This window comes from Camelus dromedarius, chromosome 5 (genome assembly GCF_036321535.1).
Source record: "Camelus dromedarius isolate mCamDro1 chromosome 5, mCamDro1.pat, whole genome shotgun sequence".
NCBI lineage: Eukaryota > Metazoa > Chordata > Mammalia > Artiodactyla > Camelidae > Camelus > Camelus dromedarius.
In genome coordinates, this window is record NC_087440.1 from 61,493,261 (window position 1) to 61,511,702 (window position 18,442).

Genomic DNA, 18,442 nt, shown 5'->3' on the forward strand with positions numbered 1-18,442 from the left:
ATATATATATATATATGTATGTATATGTGTAACTGAATCACTTTGCTGTACACCTGAAACTAATCCTGTAAATCAACTACATTTCAGTTAAAAAAAAAAAGTACAATGCTTGAAACCACTGTTCTAAATAACATCCAATTCCAAATTAGAATACAGCGGAATACAAGAATAGCTGCAGAAGGTACAATTACTGAAGAGATTAAGAACTGAATATTCATCTGAAACTTTTTGAAGAAATAGATTGTTCTGTTCACCACCACCTTCCGAAGTAGCTTGGTATACTGTAGACACTCAAATATTTGCTGAATGGATGAATAAATGAATCCTTTACAGGAATTTGTTTCATCTATTTTAACACAATCTAAATTCCTTGTAAATGAACATCTTTACTGAGTTTCAACAATTCACTGTATTATAGATATCATTAGAAAAACCTTTAAAAATCTACTTCTATGTAGAACAAATTTTCGCTGGTACTTCTCTATTCTATAGTATGAAGTGACGGTATTTAAAACTTTGTGTTCTCTTTATATAAATGACTCATACAGTAAGTTGAAGGAAGATATAATCAATTAACAAAATGTTTATGAAAGCATCAACTAAGGCAATAAATACCACTTGTATTCAAACTTCTTAGGACATATAAAGCATTTCATATCTGGCTTCTGCCTATCATTAAGCTTCGTTGCCAGATCCCACAGTGAGTTTATAGGCTCTCATCTTGGAATTACCTTTCCCACCTACATTTTAGGCAAACTATTACATATCCTTTGAGATTCTGCTCAGACATCTATCTCCCTCATAAACCTTCTCCTCCTCCCCCATAAGGGATTTCTTCCTCTTTGCTCCCAAAGCATCTTCTACATACTTGCTATGGCAGTAATCACATCGTTTTTCATTTTTTGCTTATCTGTTTCTCCCAGAAAACCAAAGGTTCACAACCCTTGCTGCCCATTAAAATCACTACAGGAAATTTACAAAAGTATTGATGCCTGGGCCATTTCTCAGAGATTCTGACTTAACTGAATTGAAACAGCACTGGGGCATCAATATATTTTTTCAAAAGCTCCCCAGAGATTCTATTGTGCAGCCCTGGTTGAGAATTACTGCATTACATATTTATATTACCTATTACATATTTAGACTATGATTTCTCAAGGGCAAAAAAATATCATATATGTATATTCCTAGTGTCTGGCACACAGTGAGCTGGCAATATTTGGTTAGTTACATTAAGACAGCTAAAGTAATTCTTTGGACTTGTTACATATACTGTATAACTTTTTTTAGCCATTATTTTGTAATAACTTTAATTTTTTTCCAGTTTTATGTAAAATTATTACAGTTCAACTGCACATACACTTTATATTGCATGTAAATACATATAAACAGAATACTGCACATTTTTTTGGTTTTCATATATGTACTAATGATTATTTCTAAGAACAGATTGGATCTTTAGCTTTTTAAACTTAGTTATCAAAGGAATAAAGCCAACTACAAAATAAGAATCAACAGAATGCAGTAATCCAATCATAAAGACAGTCAAATGTGCTTACACATATTCAAGAAATCAAAATAATAATTAGTTCATTTGTCTATGGCCATACCACCCTGAACGTGCCCGATCTCATCTGATCTCGGAAGCTTAGCAGGGTCGGGCCTGGTTAGTACTTGGATGGGAGACTGTATAATCTGGCCTAATAAGAACTTTGTATAAGAAATAGATGAGACATATTTTTTTTTTAACTTAGGCTAAAGACATTTTCCGGGAATAATAATACTTTCGGTACTAAAAACACTGTTCTAATACTTCACATTTATTTTCACATTTAATCCTCAAAACCACTTGACAGCTTGTGTTGGACAATCTCCTCTAGCTCTGCTGTGACCAGAATAAATATCAAAAGTGCCTTTTTCCCTTGTTGTTTATTTTATGTATAGTAGTTTATGTCTGTTAATCCTATACTCCTAATTTATCCCTCCCCCTGTCCCTTTCCCCTTTGGTAACTATAAGTTTGTTTTCTATGTCTGTAAGTCTGTTTCTGCTTGGTATGTAGATGCATTTGTATTGTTTTAGATTCCACATATAAATATCATAAAATATTTGTCTTTTTCTGTCTGATTTACTTCACTTAGTATGATATTCTCTATCCATCCATGTTGTTGCAAATGGCAATGTTTCATTCTTTTTTATGGCTGAGTAATATTCCATTGTGTGTGCACGCGCACACACACACCTTTATCCATTCATCTGCTGATGGACACTTAGGTTGCTTCCAAGACTTGGCTATTGTAAACAGTGCTGCTATGAACATTGAGGTGCATGTATCTTTTCAAATTAGAATTTTTATCTTTTTGGGATATACGCCCAGGAGTGGGATTGCTGAATCATATGATAGCTCTATTTTTAGTTTTTTAAGCAACCTCCATACTGTTTTCTACAGTGGCTGCATCAGTTTACATTGAGGGTTCCATTACCCTCCACCTTCTCCAATATTTACTTTTTGCAGACTTTTTGATGATGGCCATTCTGATGGGTATGAGGTGAACCTCACTGTGGTTTTGATTTGCATTTCTCTAATAATTAGCAATGATAAAAAAAAATAATGATGAGCATCTTTTCATGTGCCTGTTGGCTATCTGTATGTCTTTGGAGAAATGTCTATTTAGGTCTTCTGCTCATTTTTTGATTCAGTTATTTGGGTTTTTCGATATTGAGCTGTATGAGCTGTTTGTATATTTTGGAAATTAACCCCCTGTGGATTGCATCACTTGAAAATATTTTCTCCCATTCCATAGGCTGTCTTTATGCTTTGTTGATCATTTCCTTTGCTATGCAAAAGTTTTTAAATTTGATTAGGTCCCTAAATTTCCAACATTTAAAAAAAAAAACATGAGGTCTTTCATGAAAACTCATTGATAATAAAATTTACCTAAGAATTCTGGTTAATTGAATTTTACAGTAATTACTCAAAGACCCCACAAGTGACTCAAATTCTGACCATACTTTTGGATATGGAGACCTCAAACTGTGTAACTGTCAAACCTTTATTCTTCATACTTCATATTTCTTCATATTGCCAAATAATTTCACTTTATGAGCTTATGTTCCCTTATTTTGCTGTCTTGCCGTTTCTTCCCTACCTTGTAATTAACAGGACAAGTCTTAGGGAATAACTATGGGATTTTTGGCCACTAAGACAGAAGTTGTTACTTTGTTTTTTATTTAAATTTTATGGCTGATTCAAAATTTTAAGTTATATGCTAATGTAGAAATGTTCTGAGCCTTGAAATTCTCACAAAGAATGTGTACTAAGTTAGATGTTCTAAATAAATGACAATTGATGAATTATTTATATAAAATCATACGTAGTATATTTACTCTAGGCTAAGTGAAAGGAAGACTTAATAGTTCTGACATTAGCTACTTTTTAAAAAATTACAGTTCTGTCATATTATAGATGTAAGTACATGTTCATTCCATATATGGCTTTTTATAGTACCTTAATTTTTTTTTTAACTAATTGATTTAATGACTTCTTAAGACTTTTTAAGATTTGGTCACTTAAACATTTAAAGAACTCTTTAAAATGATAACTCAGATCAATTACACTTTTAGAAATATATTTCAGTATGATGTAAAACATCCAATATTTGTTGTCCTCTACTTTTTTTGTACAGCTCTATGAATATTAAACTTAGAGTGCTACAAGACTTTATACAAATCTGCTTCTGTTTCTGATTGAGTTATTAATTCTTTTTCATATTACCCTGGATAATAAGGGCATATTTAACTTCCATGCAGTAGAACCAGAACAAAGGAATGACTGAATTCAGGACATAAACATGGTGGCTATAATTGATATCCATTTAATGTATAATATCAAAATGTGTAAGTGGCTTAAAGCATTACAGCACAAAGTAGGCAATAAAGAAAAGTTGATGTTAAAGGTAACAAAGAACTCAAGGTTGCAAATTTTCCAAAAAAAACCTTAGCAAATAACTTTAGATAGTTATTAATTACAGATAACATATATGCCCTAAAAATTACTAGATAATTACACATTTGAATGGAATATTCAGGGCTACCATCAAATTTATGGTAGAAGATAACAAATACCATAAATTCAATAAAGATTTATTATGTGTTAAATCTGGAATTGTCTCCTTTTCATTTCTCCTGACAGTAAATGGAACTAGAGGCCAGTGATTTGCTGAGACTAGAATTCAAAACTTCTGTCAGCCTAGTGGGCTTTTTTAAAAAATTATAACACACTTTAGGTGTTCTGCTTCTTTTTTTTTTTTTTCAGTGGGGGTTCTGAGGATCGAACCCAGGACCTTGTGGTTACTAGGCACGTGCCCTACCACTGAGCTATACCCACCGCACCCCAGGTATCCTGCTTCTAATTCAACTTGCCAGTGATGCCAATGGGGTTTCTAACAGCAAAATATATTATTGGAATGTATTATCCTTGATTGTAAAGGCATTTATTAAGGATGAATTTTGAAATTTTTATCTTTAATTAAAATTCAAATTTAAAATATGCTCACTATAGAAAAACTAGAAAATACAGACAAGCAATAGCAAGCAGTTATTACCTAGAAATAACTACTATTAAAACTCTTAGTGTTTATTGTTTTGCATCTTTGTCTAGAACATGTTTTTGAGGCTCTTATTGTTTGGTTAGTTTGGTTTTTATATCTTGTTATAAAAATGGGTTTGAGAGATACATTCTATTTTATAATCTCATATTACCTTTCTAAAAAAGACTTTCCACAAATTGAGATATAAACTTTTAGTACAATTTTGGGTGAGTGGTAATTATAACATATTCATAATTTTTCTAATGTAGAAACAAAAGAGTAATTTGACAACTACTTAGTCTAGTAACTTAAAAATGGCTCATGTCTTAAGAAATTTCGAGAACTAGGTTTGATAATAAAGGAAAAATGGATGTAGTAACTCCTCTATTTTTCTGGGAATTAAGAAAATCAATTTAGGAAACCAGGCAGATGTTGAAAATAAACTAAGTTGTTGCTTGTTGTGTTGTTAACAATAACAACAAAGCATTTGGCAATTGCTGAATGAAGTGTTCATTATAAATTATTTAGAACACATTAGAACTTCTTCTTAATGTTAATAAAGACATCTGCTTAGATAATATGGTATTACCTAAGTATCACATTAAATATATAGATAATATAGAAGTATCTAATATGATACAGATTGGCACACTCTACCTATAGTTCCATAGTAATTTCACAATAAACAATGAAGATACAAATTACGATTAAGAGAATAGTTCAAAATGCAGGTAATTACTGAAACATTAAAATATGGGAAAAAGTGAAAATTGTAGGGATACATTAGATCCATAATGCAAAAAGGTGAGGGAGGTTCATTATCACTTAATTTCATATATCAATTATCAAATGATCTAAGAACCAATACATTATTGATTAAGAATAGTGTGGTTTATCACAGAATCATAATTTACAATGCTTGCAAGTCATCCATGATTTTACTTTTAAAAGAAAAGCAACATACTATTACACATTATAAAATTCAGTAGCTAGTCAGAATAAAACAGATAAGACATTCTATGGGACAAGATGGTTTTTGAATAATTAAAAGACTAGGGTTATCAGACTCATGATTTCAAAAGTAATACATCAATACTGTTTTTACTTCAGCTGGTTCAAGAATAGATGTTACTATTCAGTATCTAAAACATGAGCTGAACTCAGCTTGAATATTTAACAAAACCACTATACATTTCCTTTTTTAAAATGAACAGCATGTTTGAAATTATATATTCAATAAATCAGATTTTTACTCCTCTTTTTATAACCTTTCATAGTTTTTTAGGAGCAATATTGCAAATTGGGAGTGGAAGGGAATAACTAAAAAGGCACAGAGATAGATAACATTTTCTTGTGATTAATATTAGATTTGACATTAAAATGTGATAGTCTACTATAAAATTAGTAGATTAGTCAGAAAGATAGAACTATATGTCAATTCACAATTTGCATTAATATAATTAATTATAAAGTCAAACACAAATTGTTTGTTTCTTAACATAGCATTTGGGACTTCTGGAAATTTACTAGTGAAAGGGCAGCTGCTGGAGGCAAGCAATCTAAGGAAGAAATAGAAATCCAGTATTTCCACAGCTATGAAATAAGCCAATGAGACATTTTTATGAGGAGAAAATTTTAAAAGTGTCAACTTGTTAAGGACAAGAAAAACTTGATATAGCCCATTGTAAGTTTTTGAATTCCATAAATTAGTTCTATCTTTCCACCTTTCTTCTGATTCTTTTTATCTAGAGGATAATACATAATACATTCACAGAGTTTTCCAAGAGATACCACACTAGATACAAGGGATAGAGAGTTACTTTTCTAGTGTTGCTTATTGTCCAATGGGAATAACAAAGAAAAAAGCAATTTCGGTTCAGCATGAGTGCTATGCCAGGATTATGCTTAAGACGCTTTGGGAGAAAGGTCGCCTAACCAGTCTTGAGAAAGGAAAGATGGGAAAGGCTTTAAAAGGAGGTAACATTTTTATGAGTCTTGAAGAATGGATAGGATAGTCAGTTAGGCAAAGAAAAGGAAAAGGGCATTCCACGTGGAGGTTAAGGCATTCCTAAAGATATGGAGATAAGAAACACCCTTTGCATTGAGGAAACGTAAGTTATTTAGTATAGCATCATATTTGTGTTTTGGGAAGCAAACTACAACAGGACCCTAAATACTATACAGAGCAGTGTCAAACTGGAAGCAGGCTTAAGAAGCTGCTGCAGTAATCTGGTTAAGAGATGGTACACGCCAGAGCTAAGGAATATCAATGGATAGAGAGGAAGGGAAGTGAGTAGGTGTGGTTGAAAAGAGTGCAGGGTCCCTGTGCTGCTGCTTCTGAAACTAAATTGCATTCTCAAAATATCTGTTTGGGTGGGGAGGAGTGTACTGTGTAGCTCAGTGGTAGGGCACATGCTTAGCATGCACGAGATCCTGGGTTCAATCCCAGTACCTCCACTGAAAAAACAAAATCTGATACAAGCCCTAAAATACTACTGGGAAAGAGAAGAAAACTGGAGTTTAATATGTAAATACAAGTACCACGATAGTTTAAGTTCATTTAGTTTCTAGTCACTGGGTCTTCACCAGTAAAAATAAGTAGAGCTCTCCTTGGTTTCTATATTTGTTTTGACCCAGGGGTAGGAAAGACACAGAAGAGAATGAGAAAGAAAAAAAACTGAAAATGGAAGGAGGGAGAAATGTTATCCTGAGTGTAATATTTGGTTATTATGATTTCTGGGAACAGTTTCTATGAAATATATGATAACTACACTAAAACTTTACAAAGCATCCTGTTGCTATTTTTATAAAACAAAGTAGAAGATTTACAATAATTGTTTTTTCTCATTTAGGTTTCCAATAAGTTGGAAAATGATTAAGAATTATAAAATTGCCTGTTGATTTCAGAAAAAATAAAGCACTATGAACACAATGTTTTCCTTACCAGAATGGAGTGCATTCCCATGTAAATTCTACTTAGGCAAACTAGAGAACACCAGCAGGGAACAAGAATCAGTCCATATATAAGAGGATACTAAAGGGGAAAAAGAAAGTAAAATTAGTTAATTAAATTAGGTTAAATATAAACAAGCAAATAAAAAACAAATCACTGTACTATAAAACTCCATGAGAACAACTATGTGTCTTCTCTCTCCATTGTATTCCCTACATCAAAACCTAAGCATGGCACATAGCGGACATTCAAGAAATACTTTTTCATGAATTAACAAATCAACCAAATCTGATGTTTCTACAGTCTTCATTATGGGAACTGGCTCATTTCTCGCTTCTATAGTAAAGATTCAATCAGTGGCATGCTACAGAAGAAAAACTGGTAAGAGACATACTTTTACTGTAGCTCCAAAATAAAAGCACCTCTGGAATAGTGCCTCAATTTGGTCCAGGTTAAGTGTCCGTGCTTCCCTGAAGAGAAGGCGTTACCTCTCTCTCACTTCCATCGGTGACTGCTATTTGCAATTTTCCCATTTTCCTTTCAATATTCAACATCACGTAATTTGCTTCCCACTTTTGCCCCTCCACTAAAATTTCAAATGACAACCTTATTGTGAAAATTTTTGGTGGGATACTGGGAGCAGAAAGCCATAAAAAGGGGAAAAACATAAAATGCAGAGAACTCTTAGCATCAATGGCACTGGTATAAGTTGGCTTGGAATCTCCTGATATTAGAGGGGAGGAAATGGATGGACAGGCATGGTTTTAAGTTTGTAAAGAAGGAAGGGGCACATTTGAGGAAATTTATGCCTGACAACCTCAAATTTCTCAATGAAACTGAAGCCATGATGGTTCAATTCAACAAGAATTCAAGGTGGTGCAATAAGAAGTAGGGTTGAAAGAAGGGAATTAAGTAAGGTTGTAAGAAGAGTGGTCAGATTTAGCACAGAGTTGTTTTGATTTGACTTCTCTACTACATTTAACATGGCCCACACTTTTTCCCTGAAAATCTAAATACCCCTGATTTCTACAGCATTTCACCCTCCTGGTTCCCCTTTCACCACCTTTTTTTTTTTTTTATCCTGTGCTTTCCACACAAGAGCATGTATTCCTCCAACTGTTCCTTTAACAATGGTATAAATAAGGATTCTGTCCTTAGTAATTACTGGCAGTCTCACTTTCTCTTACTTTTTAAATACTACTTTGCATGCTTAAGACCTATCCATGTCCTTGAGTTAAGAATCATTTAGCCAAGCAATCCCTGCACTTATGTCCAGCTCGATATCCTGATGGAGTTAACCCTGCTATACCTCAGACCACACTCATCATCCGACCACCTAAACTTGTTCCTCCTCTCATTTTCCCCATTTCATTTGGAAGTATCATAATCTAAATAAGAAGCATGAATTATCCTTGATTTCTTCCTTATCCCTCATAGTCAACCAATAACCAAGTCTTGCTGATTTTACCTTCTAAATATTTCTTGGTTCTGTCATCTCTTCCCACCTTACTTAAACTGTCCTTATTCAGATCCCCATAGTTTCTTTTCTTGGTTCCAACTATTTCTTCAGACATTATTCCATATGCATGAGGAACTTGGTTAATGGGGCAGAGAGACACGTAACCACATAATGAGGTAATGGCTATATAGGAGTATACTAAAAATTCAGAGGGAGTCTAAGGGATGGGCCTTTAACTTACTTTAAGGATGCTGGCAAAGTCTCCTAGATTAAGTAAGATTCAAGTTGTCCTGAAAGATGAGTAGGGTTTAATCTTTAGAGGAAAAAAGCAGTACAGGGCAAAAAAGAGGACATTAGAAACAGCAGGAACAAATGAAGAAAGGCTGGTGCGCAAGAAATTAAGTAGTGAGGTTTTCTAAGAGAATAAGTTTACATTTTTGCTGAGGGAAGGCACTAAATAATACACATAATATATGCAAATTATACAATTAAACCTAAGTACTATGGAGAAATAAGAAGAGAACAGGTGTTGAAACAATAATGTTCATCAAATATTCTTTGTGCTCTTCCTGCAGTTAGAGTGGGGCCATGTGACTGGTTTTGGCCAATGAACTGGGAAAAGGGTCACTTATACCACTTTCAATCATTCTATGAACTCTCTCTTCCCTTCAGATGTGACCTAGAAGCCACATGCTGAGATGCATCACAAGATGGGCAAACTTCCATCAGCTTGGGTCCCTGAGGTTCTAAGCAGAACAGAGTTAGTTATTTGCTAACCCATGATAGACATAAAACACAAATGAGAAATAAGCTTCTATTGTTAAGCTACATTTATAGGGATAAGTCATTACCACAGCATAATGTACCACAGCATATCCCGTATCATAATTGAGATGGTAACAGAAATAGGATCAGGAGTATGGGAGTGTGAGTGGGGCACGTTGAAGTACTGAAAGACAGTCAGCATAGGATTTATTGACAAGCTGAGACTTGAGGCAAGACAGGATGGAAATCAGAATTAGCCAAGCAAATGTCTGACAGAAGACCATACACAAAGCAGTGGGATCGGTAGAGCAAAGTCTCTAATGAGGAAATGAGACCGGCAAGAAGGCTCATGTGGCCAGAGCAGAGAGAGCAAGGAGAAGGAGAGGTGAGAGAGGTAGCAGTGACCTGAGCAAGGCCACTGTAAGAAATCTGACTTTTTGGGGGGAATCAAATGGGGAGCCACTGCAGGGTTTTGAGCAAAGTAGTGCCATGAAATTAAGTAAGGAAGAAAGCATGGAAGCAGGGAGACCAGTTAGGAGGCTGTTAAAATCTAGGTGAGAGATGACAGTGGCTTCTGTCTGTAGTAGGCACTCAGGCCTTTTCAATTTTTCTGTTAATTATAAAGAAAAAAGAAACCTGTTAATAGTACGGGAGAGCCAAAGAAGTAAAAACCACCACCACCACCACCACCAAGAAAGTCTTTTATGCTTTCTTCTTTCTCTTTTTTCATCTAGACCCTGTAAGGAAGTAAAAAATGTACAGATATTGATGGGAATTCTCTGTACCCAACAGACTGAAGGACAGTTCACTTAGAGAGTCTCAAAAGCTAAGACTAAAGGTAGGGGAAAAGGAGCATTTTTGAGGAGGGACAATGAAACTGAATTTAACTCAATCCACATTTATTCAGATTTACTCTCTCCAAGCTAGATGCAGAGGCTTTCTCCCTGTTCCAGAGCACCTTTAGACCTCACTGGGTAAGAGGACTACTTGGGAAAAGAGTAAGTCACTTCAATTTTTATTGATTGGTCAATCTTTTCAGCCATTAGTCTCTACCTTCAGAATATTTTCCCTAGATTTTTTTGTGAAAAGAAACACATTTGAGGGAAGATCTGATCCAGTTCTGACTACTTGACTTTCATATTTACTCCCCAGAGAATAACAGAATTCAGTATAATAGTATCAAAGTAAAGAGGTATTTTATTAGTCATCTTTAAGCAGATAAAAAAGACCACAGATCTTATTGACCATAGGAAATAGAACTAGATAAACTAGATAAAAGTAATCCTCCTAAAGTGGGGCTGTATTGGAGGAGGAAGATTATGCACAGTAACCAATTCACCTGGCACACTTACTTTATATTTAAGAATATCCAAATTATATCTACCTTTTTAGTTTAACTACCTCTAAAATTAGAACCACTAAAATTTAGGACCACTGTCCTCATTTAGATATAACTGGAAGCAAAAAAGATTTCTGTAGAATTATCTTTTCCTAAAAAATGACAGAATTTATTACAAATATATAAAGTATTTATGGGCCACTCCTTTTCAGTCATCTTTACTGGTTCCCCCCTTTATTCACAACTCCTTAGTATTAGTGTGCCCACTTCCCAATCTACACTCACTCCCTTATTTGATCTCATTCTAAGGATTTATACACAGTCCTTATATTCATGACTCAAATTTCCACCTCTAGCCGAGATGTCTCTCCTGAATCTCAGACTTTTATATCCAACTGCCTACTTGCTCAATGTCTAATAGGCATCTCAAAGGTAACATGACCAAATCTGAACCCTGATTTCTCTTCCATCTTCCCATCTAACCTGCTTAAATTCTTAGCTATCTGCTTCCTGTTAAATGACTTCTCCACTATTCCATTCCCCAGGCCAAATACTCTGTTAACCTTGACATCCTCACTCATATCCATCATAGCCAATTCATTGAAAGTGTCAGTTATACCTTCAAAATACACCTATTTGTTAATTGTAACCCCCAGGGTAACCATAAAGAAAGTACTTTAAAAAGTACACAGAAAAGAAATGAGAAGGGAATTACATGGCATACTATAAAAAATTAAACACAAAAGAAAGCAGTAATGTAGGCAATTAGAAGCAAAGACATACAGAAAAAAATAGTAAAATGCCAAGTCATTCCTTATCAGTAATTACTTTAGATGGGACTGGTTTAAACTCTCCAATCAAAAGGCAGAGATTGGCAAGATGGATAAGAGAACATGATCCAACTACATGCCACCTAGGGAAACTCACTGGATCCAAAGTCACAAAGAGGTTGAAAGTGAACAAATGGAAAACCACATTTTATGCAAACAGTAACCAAAAGAGAGAGCTAGATGGCTACAGTAATATCAAACAAAAGAGACTTTAAGTCAAAAACTGTTACTAAAGTCAAAGGACAGTATATATTGATAAAGGATCAATTCATTAAGAAGATATAATGGTTATAAACATAACTGCACCAAACAAAGCCCCCAAATAAGTGAAGCAAACATTGACAGAATTGGAGAAATAGTTCTAAAAACCAGTCTCATCAGCATTAAAAACCTGCTTTTCCACATAGCCCTTTTCCTAAACGACACTCAACAGATAATTTAAAGTTTCTCCATCACCGTCTTAATCTTAACTCAAGACTGTTGCAAGTTTAACATTTTTCATGCTGTGCAGTCTTTTGAAATGTGCAGGCCAGGCAGCACTACAAGAGAAGAATTTAATATTTTCCTTATTCTCAGTGACATCATTTCATTGGCTTTCAGCCTCACAACAATGCTGTCCACTATGCTTTTTTTCAGTTGGTCATCATCTCATGAATCCACAAATTCAGCCATCTTTCCACCTTTTCCATAGCTTTATCACACACTACAGATAATACCTGAGCATTTCCAGAGTGGCCTTACACACACACTGGTGAATTTCCTCTTCCCTTTCCTATATGTACTATATTATTGATTCCATTAACAGGACTATAACTCATGCCTGAATGAATCTTACCTAATACCTTTTTTTTTAAGCATATCACTAAACAGCACTGCAGCCTGGGGACCCTTTTAAACAGCAAAATTTAAAAAAAAAAAAAAGACATAAAAACACAAAAAAAGTGGCACTAAACAGACTTTGAAAAGGACTCTTGTATCATAGCTGAAACAAGAAAGCAGACCACTGCCTTGTTCAGTGTTGGCTGAGAACACATACACCAGGTGACTCAATATTCTGACCACTCTGCACATGTCTGAATGTACTGAATCTGGGGTTACAAATAAATTCTACTGTGTAGGTAAATTTACAAATATGTAATCCATGAACAATGAGGATCAAGTGTGTGTAGAAATTAAGCTACTCTTAAATAACATGGGCCAAAGATGAAACCACAGGGAAAATATAAAATAGAAACAAATAAAAAAGAAAACACAATACACCAAAAATCATGTAATGCAGTAAAAGCAGCACTCAGAGGGAAATGTATAGCAGTGGAGCCCTACATTAAAAAGAAAGAAATCAGTCACAACTCTGTACCTTGAGGACTAGACAATGAAGAGCAAACTAATGCTAAGCTAGCAATAAACAGCAGGGAAGTAATAAAATGACAAAAATGGAGAAACATGAAACAGAATAGAAAACAAGAGAATCAACAAAACTAAGTTGTTTCTTTGAAAAGATCAACAAAATTGACAACTCTATAGCCTGGCTGACAAAAAAGAAAGAAAGAAAGAAAGGAAGGAAGGAAGGGATGAAGGAAGGAAGGAAAGAAAGAAGGAAGGAAGGAAGAAAAGAAAGAAAGGAAGGAAAGAGTGCAAATAACAAATCAGAAATGAAAGTGGGGACATCACTACTGATGTTACAGAAATAAAAAGGATTATAAGAGAAAACTATGAACAATTACATGCTAACAAATTAGATAACTTAGATGAAATACGCAAATTCTTAGAAAAACACAAATTACCAAAACTGACTCAGAAGAAATATAAAGTCTAAACAGACTCATAACAAGTAAAGAAATTTAATCAGTAGTCAAAAACCTCCAAACAAAGAAAAGCCCAGGTTCAGATGGTTTCACTGCTAAATTCCACCAAACATTTAAAGAAGATTTAATCAGCATTTCTCAAGCTCTTCCAAAAACAGAAGCAGAGAAAACACTTCCTAACTCATTCTATAAGGCCATTATTACCCAGATACCACAACCGGACAAAGACATCACAAAAAAACTACAGACCAATATCCCCTGTGAATACCGATGCAAAAATCTTCTATAGAGTATTAGCAAACAAAATCTAACAGCACATTTAAATATTATACACCATGACGAAGTGGCATTTATCACTGAAATGCAAGGGTGGCTCAACAAAGAAAAATCAACCAACATAATATACATTAACAGAACAAAGTAAAAAACGAAACCACGTGATCATCTCAATTGGTGCAGAAAAAAGCTTCTGACAAAACCCAACAGTCCTTCATAATAAAAGCTCTCAAAAAAACTAGGAATAGAAGGATACTTCCTTAACATGATAAAGGGCATTTATGAGATACCTACAGATAAATTTATATTCAATGGTTGAAAAGACTGAAAGGTTCCCACTCTGCCCTGCAAAGATTAGAAACAGAAATGGATGTCTACCTCCAACCACTGCTACCTAACTGTATTGTAAGTTCTAGCCAAAGTAGTCAAGAAAAAGAAAGAAAAGACGTCTAAATTAGAAAAGAAAAAGTATAACTATCTCTATTTACAGATGACATGATCTTAAAAATAGAAAATCCCAGGAATCCACAAACGACTGCTAGAGTTAATAACTGAATTCAGCATAAGTTGTAGGGTACAATATCGATGCACAAAAATCAGTTTTGTTTCTATGCACCAGCAATGAGCAATCGGAAAAGGAAATTAAGAAAACAATTCAATTTACAACAGCACCCAAAAGAATAAAATACCTAGGGATAAATTTAACCAAATAAATGAAAGAATGGTACACTGACAACCACATAACATTACTGAAATTAAAGGCTCTTATCTTTGACACAGGATATATTTATACACTAGGATATATTTTATATATATTCTATATGTACATATATATTACATGTGCTTATATACTTTAAATCAAAGTACACATTAATAAAATATGTACTAAAACATTTTCAGCTCAATCCATTGTTTTAACAAACATATTTGTTGTCATCTTAATTACTATTTCAGTTTCAAACTCTTAAATCACAACAATTTAGCAAGAAAACTCATCAATAGAACTTAATTATGATTTAAAATATATTTTATATCACAAACCACAATCAGGAAAGTACTATTTATTACCAAACTAGTTAATGTAGCCTTCTATTAACAAAATAGGATCCATTTCCCAATTCCTATTACAGGGAAGGGATTTATGAGGGAAAAAAATAAGGGCTACATACTACAGCTTGTATCATTTTAGAGCTGCGGGCAGACCACTGCTTTCCAGATAGTTAAGATGAAAAGGAAATTCCTAATTCCCTCTGCAGAAACCAGAGTAGAAACAAAAGAAACTTAGTAAATCCATTCTTCTGGGCAGTTTCCAACTCATTAATTCATTCCAATTCCAACCTAGCAAATAATTCTATATCTAACTGTCTCTTGGATAACAGAAAATTTCTCCCTTGTCTAGTGTGGATTCTGTGGAATTTTTTTTTTTTAACCTTCAGTTCAGTTCTCTAGGGTTGGGAGCAAATCTAGTCTGGGATGACAGTAACCCTTCAGCACTTAGGGGAGTAAGTGGAGTAGAGGCAGTTCATTACAGTAGTTTCCAAAATGCAAAAGGCACTGTAATAGAAAACTCAAACTCTGTCTTCTCCACACTGGCAAATGTAGCAAATCATTAAGAGCCCCACTTTCTATTTTTTAAAACATCAGAACTAGGAAGACTAGGAAGGACCAGCTCTCCACTTTTGCTCTGCCATAGCAATCTAACCAAACTTTCTCTCACTTCTGATACATATTTGTCGAAAGGTCCTTCCTTCACTTCACTTCACTCTCCACTTCTATCCCTACCTAACCCAATCCTTTATCTCTGAAAAATAAACTGACTGGGTTTTTAATACCCAAAATTCAATCCTAGGCAGATGTTACAAGAAATGCACGTGAGTTTGTTTACTGAGATGTTAACAGATTAATTTAACATAGTTTACTATGTACCAGGCACTATTCTAAAAGCTATACATGGACATATACACACTCATTGTCACATTTTTTTCTCTGTGAGTTATCATAACATTTTGTGTATATTTCCCTGTGCTATACAGTGTATATGTCCATGAATAACTGAAAAATTGTGCTGAACACTGGAATTTGACACAACATTGTAAAATGATTATAAATCAATAAAAAATGTTAAAAAAAAGACAGTGTACGTATAAAGGCAGCAAAAGAATAATATTTACCTGCATGATGCCTTTACAAAATAATAAAGATATAATTATTTTTAAAAAATAAATAAATAAAAGCTATACAAACATTAGCTCATTTAGTCATCAGAATCCTAAGGGGTAGGTGTTCTAATTTATATCAAACAGGCCCAGAGAGGCCCTAGATCAAACAATTATTAAATTACAGAGCAGAGATTCAAACACTGGAGGTCTGATTCCCACTCTGAGCTCTCTTAACCACTATAGTAAGCTGTATAAAATGTGTATAAAGTATGTTGTTTGTTTAATTTTTTATATCCCTAGGATCAAAAATATCACTCAGATATTTTTTTTCTTTTTTTCTTTCTTCTTTTTAGATATTTCTTACTTAGGTCTTTCTTAGAATGGAGGCTAGGTACAAATTTCAGCTAATTGGAAGTAGAAAGGATCGTATTAATTCCACTCCCCTCTCTTTACAGAATAAGAAACAGACCCAGGGGATGCTAAATATTTAGTATTATATTCTAGTGGCCAATTCTGATGCCTTTTCCAATTTACCTTGACTATTACTTTACACTTTTATCACTACACAAATAGGCAATAATTTTAAGTTTGGCATGGGTTCCTAGTTTCTGTTTTCTGAGAATGTTGAGTCTTGTCTGCTGAATATATGTATTTCCTCTAAAGAGAATGTTTTTACTTTAAATATTTAGATCTTATCAAAAAGATGAAAGAAAATGTACAAATCCTTCACACTCTCTAATTAATAAAAATTTACCAAACCCCAAACAGATTACAAGACCTCCTAGATATTTTTAATTTCATGCCACTATCCAATCATGTCATTGTAAACTGTATTACATGAACACTTATCTAAACATTTCCTTCAGTTATTCTACCAAATGGTGTTATTCTTAATGATATGCTTTCCTTAGCTATTAATCACACATAATCAGAATTTTTTTTTTATTAGGACATTTTCCATTCACATTCATTGAAATCAGTAAAAGAAGAAGAAAATGACTTGCAATTAAAGCAATTACAGAGACTATCTTTAGAAGAATTTTAAAAATTTCAAGGAAACTTAAACATGAGGCAGAGGTAGGACCAAGAAAAAAATTATAAACTTAGGCAACCTTTCTGGAAAGCATTTTGTCAATACAAAAAAGAGCTCTAAATGTTTACATACACTGACCCAGTAACCTCTCTCCTAGAATTCTTCACTAAAGACATAGAAATGAGGGCAAGGGTTATATGTAAATATGTTTATCATAAAATTACATATACCATGCAACAATGAATAAATCAATATTTATGGATTATAATCTAGTGGTTTAAAGATCAGTTTTTGGAGCTACACAGATCTGGCTCTAGCCACTTACTGTATGTATTTATTGGGTCTCTAAAATTGTAAATAACAGACATCAAATTATCTTGAGAAAAAAAAAAAAAAAAAGAGAAGGATACAGAGTATCTCACATAACCCTAGGGCAGAATGAGGTTAAGCTTCAAGAAGAAACTGGAATTATAAACTGGACAGTCACAGGACCACCCCTTCTTTGTACATATCCACTTCATTTTTCTTTTTCTGCAAATTAGCTTCTCTGCTCTTCAGTCTACATGGCAGATGAAGATTTCTGAATTTACTACTTCTTCATAGAGGAAACCTGCTCAAACTCAGTACCATTTTCAGTTCCTGATGGGCAAGATTATGTAGAGAAAATACGGCAGTCCTGTAGGTGAGGGAGCCTTCAGGGGGTTGGGAGTTAGGCAGACTCCCCAAAAGGTGCCTAGTTCTTCAGGTATGGGACCACGGGCTAGTTTCATAGTCTCTTTGCAATGTAGTTTCTTCATCTATAAAGAAAATAATATTAACAGTAAGGACAATCCTATAGTATAAAAAGTATTTTGCAGGTATATGAAAATACTTTATTCATTAAAAATGCTTTCTAGTTTTTACCGATAGAAAATTTATGACATAATGTATTAGTAAGAATTCTCTAGAGAAAATGAACCAATAGGATATATATGTATACATATATATTGAGAGATTCACTGTAAAGAATTGGCTTTAAAAGGAAACCATAAACAAAATGAAAGACAAGCTATGGAATGGGAAAAAATATTTGCAGACAATGCAACCAACTAGGGATTAATTTCCAAAATATACAAGCAGCTCACACAGCTCAGTATCAAAAAAACAACCCAATCAAAACATGGGCAGAAGATCTAAACAGACATTTCTTCAAAGACATACAGGCACATGAAAATATGCTCAACTCACTAATTATTC

General features: G+C 33.9%; 2 protein-coding genes across 2 annotated transcripts in view; one reads left to right on the forward strand and one right to left on the reverse strand.

Moving 5' to 3' along the window:
• SYNE2 (spectrin repeat containing nuclear envelope protein 2) overlaps positions 1-18,442 on the forward strand; it is a 413,158-nt gene that overhangs the window by 36,717 nt on the left and 357,999 nt on the right. The window lies entirely within an intron of this gene.
• The window catches only part of SGPP1 (sphingosine-1-phosphate phosphatase 1), a 33,860-nt gene that overhangs the window by 5,587 nt on the left and 9,831 nt on the right, over positions 1-18,442 (reverse strand). The window contains exon 2 of the mRNA XM_010976659.3: positions 7,532-7,621. Within this exon, the coding sequence (XP_010974961.1) occupies positions 7,532-7,621 (90 nt within the window). The remainder of the gene's footprint in view (positions 1-7,531; positions 7,622-18,442) is intronic.